Source organism: Pteropus vampyrus, unplaced genomic scaffold, assembly GCF_000151845.1.
Source record: "Pteropus vampyrus isolate Shadow unplaced genomic scaffold, Pvam_2.0 Scaffold99, whole genome shotgun sequence".
Taxonomy (NCBI): domain Eukaryota; kingdom Metazoa; phylum Chordata; class Mammalia; order Chiroptera; family Pteropodidae; genus Pteropus; species Pteropus vampyrus.
The window spans coordinates 5012477-5020734 of NW_011888880.1; the positions used below are offsets into that span (position 1 = coordinate 5012477).

General features: G+C 44.9%; 1 protein-coding gene across 1 annotated transcript in view; it reads left to right on the forward strand.

The window, feature by feature from the left end:
• SULF1 (sulfatase 1) overlaps positions 1-8258 on the forward strand; it is a 175987-nt gene that overhangs the window by 82367 nt on the left and 85362 nt on the right. The window contains exons 3-4 of the mRNA XM_023533291.1: positions 1756-1828; positions 2137-2368. Of these exons, the coding sequence (XP_023389059.1) occupies positions 2197-2368 (172 nt within the window). The 5' untranslated portion in view covers positions 1756-1828; positions 2137-2196. The remainder of the gene's footprint in view (positions 1-1755; positions 1829-2136; positions 2369-8258) is intronic.

The following is an 8258-nucleotide window of genomic DNA, read 5'->3' on the forward strand; positions in this document are numbered from 1 at the left end:
CTTTTGTGCTCGTATCAGTTTTCTCATGATTTAAAACAAATGGGCAGAAACCAAACAGTCGATGCAGAACAATCGTTGGCTTTCAGTATTCGGCATGCCCAGCAATCACTGAAATAACCCTGAGTTATTACCCCCAAAAATCCAACTCTGAATCTTACGTATGGACTTCAAGAGCCACGGGACCAATCGGAGGTGGCTTTTTTGGTCACTCTGCAGATAATGGAGTCAGGACCGCCTTGCTGCAGACACTAGAGTTTTGTTCAAAAACCGATTACTTGTGGGGTTTCTCCCTCTCTCCCTCTCTGTCTCTAATTACAAGCTGCAGAGTGAAAAGCATTAGAACTGTTTACAAAACAGCTCATAAAGTTTAAAATAATAGGGGGGTGTGTGTGTGTGTGTTTGTGTAAACAAAGATACTGTGTGTGGCTGAGGTAAACAGTACACAGCCTTTCTTCTTTCGCTGTCCCAGGCCACCCTCCAGAATGTAAGACGCAGACATGCGCGATGGAGTCCCTTTCCTCCTGCTCTGCAACACTCACGCTTAATTCGTTATGTTTATTTATCTGATGCCAGTTTATGGTTGCAGATCAAAATACAGACCCTCAGATACGTGGGGACAGAGGAGCTCATGAAGTGGACCACTGTCTAATTAATTTTAGGGCAGCCTACATTCCCATACAGACATTCCCTTGTGACATCCAAGAGACAGATTTTTTTTTTTTTCAATGAGCCTTTCGCTATCTTTCAGAAGTCCAGGAGGAAAGCTTGCAGCGGGTTAGTGTTCTAAAGTGAAAGCAGCATCTTCCAACGCTTTCAAACTCTCCCCTTCGGCAGACTGGCAGAGATTTCACAGAGCGCCCCTCCAGATTTTATTTATTTTTTAATGTGCAAGGGTAGCCTCTGAGCCCCAGCCTCAGAGCCCAATCAATCATTTGCTCTGCCCGTTGAGTTCTGCAGTAGCAAAGCACAACCTCTGTGCAGGCACCTCTGCGCCGGGTCCTGATAATAGTGGAGCTGGTGCTGACAGTCGAAGGAGGGTTCTGTCCCTTTAGGCGCCAGTGCACTGAAGACACAGGCTGGACAGAGGGACCAGACTAGCTCGCAGGAAGCGCCTCTTCCCCTGGTGAGTGACGGAGGGCAGTTGCGAGCTTTGTGGAGGCTGGAAAAGATTGCCCTCCCAGTCACTTGCTATGGAGTCTTTGTCAGCAGAAAGAACTCTCCTGGGTAGTGAGTGACATAACGCAGTTGACAAATGACAGCTTTGCATGTCATTCTACTCCGATAAGTACTCAAATGTCTTAAGCTGGTGAGTTAACAGATCCCGAACACGCCCCACGGCACACTTTCCAAACGCACAGTGCTTTCACGGGCATCGCTGGCTCTTCCTTATCTGTCATTAGTTTTCTTGGGATGTTTAAAAGTACTGTCACAGTGTGAGTGGAGATGATACCCTTAGCACTGTTTTATGGAGCTGATTATGAAATGGAGATGTTATTTGAGTCATTTGTTAAGGTCAATCATCTGAGGGTCGATTTCTTCCTGTTTCTTCCTTTTGGAGTGCAGGCAAAAAAAATTCTATCTATCATCTATCTATCTATCTATCTATCTATCTATCTATCTATCTATCTATCTATCATCTATCTATCATCATCATCTATCTGCCGTTTTTAAGAGACTATTTCAGACCAAAAACCTGTATTGAAATCCTTCACTCATGTTTTCTTTGTATTTTTCTTTTTTTTCTCCCCCTTCCAGGAGCCCATCTGCAGATGTTCTGAGCACCTCTGGGTATAGAAATTGATTTTTCAACCAGGATACCTAATTCAAGGTATTAACTCTCGTCAGAAAACTTTCACACTCGTGCCCCTCTGTTGGAAATGATATTTCGGCCATGAATTGAAATAGGAGACGTTAGAATGAGAATAAAGGACAAAAGCGAATTTGCAAAATAATCAAGTGCTCGAACGCCCCAGCGCCCGCCCGGGAGAGTTTGCCACTTCTGACTCACGTCCCGCCCTTCCCATGCCAACTTATGTGCCAGTTCTTGCTCGGCTGAGGCCCGTTTTCTGCCACTGTGTTTGGGGTTTGGATTTCATTTCAGTCTCTCTCTCCCTCGCTTTCTCTCTGGCTGCCCAGACCTGCAGACACCAGGAGGCTGAGACGTTGTGTCGGTTTTGTGACCTCGGACCCAACACGATGAAGTCTTCCTGCTGGGTTCTGGTCTGGGCTGTCCTGGGCGCCGAGCTGCTGGGGAGCCTCTGTTCCACTGCCAGATCGCCGAGGTTCAGAGGACGGATCCAGCAGGAACGAAAAAACATCCGACCTAACATAATTCTCGTGCTCACCGATGACCAAGACGTGGAGCTGGGTGAGATGCCGGGTTTTTCGTTTGTTAGTCTCTTTTGCTCAAGTGGTTCGTTCTCAGTAACTGTCAGTGAGCATTTGAGGCCTTAAGCAACAACCTAGTTTATTAAATGAACTTGCACTGAGTGTATAAGGCATTTGGTTTGCATTGCAATATTACTTTTCTGGTCTTAAGCTTTCGGAACAGTCTGGGGAGGGGTGGGCCTAGGAGAATAGGGGGCTGGAGGAAGGGAGTAAACCGAGATTAAATACTAGAGAAGTCAAGGATTCGATCGTGTATCTTGGAAACTCTTGGTCATTTTTTTAAAAAAAATATTTGGGCAAAGTTGTTTCGACTTTGAGATTATGATTGTAATTCTTGGCAGTGTATATGAACATAGGTAGATGGAGGAATTTTCCGTGGTTTATTATTAGAGTGAATAGTTCATACATAGTTTACAGTAATTGTCAGGTAATTAAAAGTTAGATATGATGAAGACTTCGCTCAGCTGGGTTAATTTTACAGCACTTAGAAAGCCTGCGAAAATCCGGTGGTTCCAGCTTAACTTCTGCATCATCTGAATGGGTTTCTCACCTTCGACTGGCCCAGCCCCACATTCTTGTCCGTAAGCCTGGGGTCAAGTTTCTCTAGGGTACCTAGGACAGAGAAGAAGCTTGCTCTCACAAGATGTCACCACCACTCATTGCCATTCCCCGACCCAAAGCCCTTGTTCCAGGCATCACTCAGCCAGGCTTATCTATCCATCACACTCGACCTGACCGTCACAAGCATCTTTTAGACTCTATGCCAGCAGAGCACCTGTCTTCTTTACAGGATCCTCTGACTAGGGTTCTCGTGGATAAAACCCTCCATGCTGGAACTTGATCTGAATGGAAGAGAACTTTGATTTCCGGTTTGAAACCAAACCTTGGAATTCCAACAAAGTGAATTCCTGGGGTTCAGTGAGAAGCAAGTGCACTGGTCTTAAGCTTTCAAAACAATCTGGTGAAGTTCTAGGAGAACACGGGGTGATGATCGTTGAGATTGATTCACAGAGTCTGCTCCTTCTCACTTCACTCTTGAAACAAGAGTACAGGTTTTCAGACAACATGTCAAAATGAAAAGTCTCACAGGTATGACTTTAGTATGTACGTGGCTGGTAGTTTAAGTTTTTAATCACTCACAGAGCAAGCAAAATGATGTGAACACATCTGAATTTGCCTTCCTCATCATCTCACATGTCCGTCCCTTTCACTGTAGCCAAGATCTGTAGACTCTTCTCTTCTCTCCAGCTTTTCCCTTCTCTTCCGCTCTCCCCTGCAAGCAAAGGAGCCCTGGGCCGTCCGGCCCCCACCTGTCTCTGTAAGGCTTCTTCCCTTTCCCTCGCTTTTGCTCTGTGCTTGGTGGAAACAACTCGCATTTCCCTGAAGGCGTCCGGTGGTTTCAACTTTCTCCCCTATATTTCATGCCTTTGCACATCTCGTCCCCTCTGCCTTTTCGCCCTTCCTCCACCTGAGGAAGCCCTATCTATTCTTCATCGCCCCGTTCAAATGCCTTACCCTCACCCAATGCTTAGTAATGTTCTAGGTTCTGTGCGAGAGATAATAGAAGCATAAGATGAGTCTTATCATCTTGTTGGCAAAACAGGTTGATGATGAACCACAGTGAACCGTGGGTCAGAACTTTAGAGAGGACCGCCCTTCTCAGCAGAAAAACTATGCCGTTTTGCCTTTTGTCTAGCCTTTTGTAATATTCTCATAATCTTTCATGAACTGCTCTAGACTTTAGTTGGTTTGGGGGGTTTGCGGTTTTATTTCGTTTTGTTTTTACCATCTGAACCATTTTTAAGTGGACGATTCGGTAATGTTACGTATATTCACATTGCTGTTCAAACAATCTCCAAACTCTTTTTATCTTACAAAATTAAAATTCGATGCCCATTAAATAATAACTTCCCATACCTCCAGCCCCTGGCAACCACCATTCTACTAACTGTCTCTATGAATCTGAGTGCTCTAAGGATTTCACATAAGTGGAATCATACGGTATTTGTCTTTTTGTGACTGGATTATTTCATTTAGCATAACGTCCTTCCTCAGGATTCAGCCATGTGGTAGCATGTCAGGATTTCTGATGTTTTGAAGGCTAAATACTATTCCATTGCATGTATATACCACATGTTGTTTGTCCATCGTCCGTTGATAGAAATTTGGGATGTTTCCACTTTGTGACTATTGCTACTATGAACATAGGTTTATAAATATCTCTTTGAGACCCTGCTTTCAATTCTTTGGGATAAACATCCAGAAATGAAGTTTGCTGGACAATTTGATAATTCTACTTTTAATTTTGGGGGCAACCACCAGACTTTTCCATAGCAACTGTATCATTTTACATTCTCACCAACAGTGCACAAAGGTTCCAATTTCTCCACATCCTTGCCATCACTTGTTACTTCTATTTTTTGGATAACAGCCATCCTAATGGGTGTGGAGTGGTATCTCATTGTGTTTTCGATAGGGCTGGGTTTTATTTTGTTTACTTACATCCAAGCGCTTGGACAAATATTTACCTAAGCAACACTTTTGGCACCTGTAATCCTTCAGGCCATTTTGACTAGGTCGTCACGGTCCCCACCCCTCTCCATTGATCTCCATTTAGGCCAAGGAGCAGCTGCTATTTAAATCATTGTGCCCAGACTGTGTTTTTATTCTTAGTCAGAGAAGAGTCCTATGCAGCCTCCAACCAAATGTGAAAAATCTGAGAAGACAAAAGCCCTGTGATTTTTCTTATACACCTGGCTGCCTTCGCTTGCTTACCTTCTCGGTCTAGCTCTGTAGGCATTTAATTTCCAGTCCCCTAAGAAACTAGTCTCCATTTTTTAATGGCCTTTTGCCCTTTGAGGGAAAAATATAATGAGTCCTAGTGGCCTGGAAACGGTCCAGACAGATTTATTATCTGCTTCTTGGTCCCTTCTTCTCCCAACTTGTTTTTCTTCTCTTCTGATGGCTTTAGCTGAAACATCTGTTTTTTTCCTCCCAGTCCCACAGTTTGGGTGGAAGAAGGTATACTGTTTTATCATGATATTTTTTGTCTTAACGTTTGCAGAATTACGATATCCAATAGACCGGTAGAGCCATTTTTAATATGGGAAATGTCACTGTTTCAGATTTCACGCTTGACAGTTGGCACCTGGGAAGATAGCAGTGATGTATTCAGTAGTGACCATTTATATAGTTAAAACCTTAACCTTACTTCGTCGTGAGACAATGCCATCTAGAAACATTTACCCTGCACAGTTAATAAGGGTTGAGTGTGCTTGTTGTCACTCATCAAAACATGAACCACTGTAATCCACATGGGGGTGTGTCTCTCTAGGAAGCCAGGTGTATATGAATCCCACATGCTCGGGGTTTCCCGAAGGGATGGTGATGACAATAGTTATTATTGAATTTTGGGTTTTATGAGTTTTCCTGGACATGATAAATAGGCTTGATAAAAATTTTAATGTTTGCTGGGATAAAATATTGGATAATCAAATGCTAAGATATTCGAATCAGGAATAGTAAAGTTTCGCCATAAAGTTTAACACGTAGAAAAGTAATTCAAGCTCTCTATGTGATTTTGGTAAAGTCATTCAGGTTAGTGGGACATTTTCTTTCTCCCGACTTTTTTGCGCAGACGACTTGGGAATAGATAAGTTAGAGTGGGTAGAACGGTTGAAATTCCTGGCCACGGTTGTGTCAGCCCCAAAAACCTGTTACATACTCCATCCAGAGTCCTCTTCCTGAAGCCTAGATTTTCAGCTCCACCACCTTGCAAACCTAGTGGATCCTGCGGGATTCCCAAAGAGTGCCACAGCTCCCCTCCCGCCACCGCTGACCTGACAGCATCTCTGTCCACAGCTTGGTGTTGTCACAGCCTCCCCACCCCTGCAGGAGCAATGGCAGACGTCCCCAGTCCCAATCTGGAACTTTGGCGCTGGAACAGCTTTTCTTGGCAGTCCTGGGACTCAGCTGTGGCCTGGACCTTCCCTGTCCTCAAACCAACCCAGCCAGCAGGGTCCCCACGCCAGCCGCTGGGCCTAGTCACAGTCGCTTCATAGCATCCCTGTCAGGCCTCCACCTCACAGGACAACTTTCAATTGTAACGAAGTCAGGCATCTTGCTTCAGGAGGCGGGCAGTTTGTGTAGAGAACTGATACTTTTAACTGCAAGCCAGCATTAACATTTTCAGTCTTAAAGAATAGAAAAGGTAGTTGACCTCTGTCTTAGTCCATTCAGGCTGCTATAACAAGATACCCTACATAGACTGGGCGGCTTAGTGGCTTCTAAACAACATACATTTATTCCTCACAGTTCTGGAAGCTGGGAAATCCAGGATCAGGGCGCCAACAGATCTGGTGTCAGGCGAAGACCACTTTCCTGCTTCATAGATAGCTGTCTTTTCACGGTCCCCAGATGGTGGAAGGGGACAGGGAGCTCTCTGGGGTCTCTTTTATCATCCCATTCATGAGGGCCACGCCCACATGACCTAATTACCTCCCATAAGCCCCGCCTCCTGATACTAACACATGGGATCTTGAGTTTCACCATATGAATTTTCCAGGACACATTCAGTCTATGGTAACCTCTCTACTTTCATTGCAGCTCTTGGAATTGAGATGTAGATTACAGAGAGGGAGATGGAAAGGGCAGGGGGAGCTGAATGTGGCGGGTTTGGGGTGAGCACACGGTGAAATCGCGGCCCCGTGCCATTGGCTCCTCGACAGTCCTGTGAACTAGGCAGGGGAGCTGTTATTGGCTTCATTTTACAGGTGAGAAGCATGAACCAAAAGAGGGTAAATGACGTGCTCAAGCCAATCTGTGGCAAACTCCAGATGTTTCCCCACAAGTTCAAGTCTAGGATTCTTTCTCTGCTCACTCTTATCCTCCCATGCCCTGCCATGGGAAGATTGCTCTGAGTCTTCAATCTTAAGCTGCATATCATTCCTATGAAATAAGTGTTCTAATAACTAAGACCAGCACAATTGGCATTTGAGGCACCAAAGGCCTGAAATCCAGAGAGGCGAGGTGCCTCAGCTTGAAACAAAAGGACATAATTGCCCTTCCAATGACAGAACAAGAGATTGTCCCATCCACTCCTCTCAACAGCCATAAATGCATAATAATGGGTTTTATTACAGAAAAGTTTGGTTGAGTTTCCCAATGAAAAAATCAATGGTGCAATCACATGGAAACAGATTCAGCACAAGGCAGCACTATTGACCAGCATTAATCATTGCACAGCCATAAAGAGGAAGAAGGTGCTTCGGGCTTACGTCGCTGGTGCATACTAACTCAGCAGAGGGAACAGGTATGCTTCTTGCATTCCATCGTCTGCATCTAGCCAAGATCAGAGGCAGCACCAATGTGGCTGTCAGCTGCCGAACACAGACGCATCTGTAGCCCACTCACCCTTCACCTGGCCCTAAGCTACCAAGATCGTTTCAGCCCTTTGGAGGGCAGGAGGCAGGTGTTAGTGTCTGTTAGTATCTCCCCTGGGAGGCCTGATGAAGCAAAATATGACAATACAGAAAGTGAGGCATATTTTGACTGTAAGCAGACATCATTTCTGTTTTTAAGTCTTGAAAACATCGATATCACAGCCAGTGCTCAGCCTAGATGAAGCTTGAGAGATGGTCTCTGGAGCAGGCTGCCTGCACTGCCTCTGGGCTCTGCCATGTAGGATTTGTGTGACCCTAGGGGTGTCATTTAGCCCTCTGCACCTCAGTTTTATCATCCATAAAATGGGAATAATAAATAATAGCACCCACTGCAAAGCGTTATTGTCAGGATTCGATGAGTTGATGTCTGTGGAGCACTCAGAACAGAACCCGAAAATAAGTATGAAATGACTGTCTCCTTTTCCCATC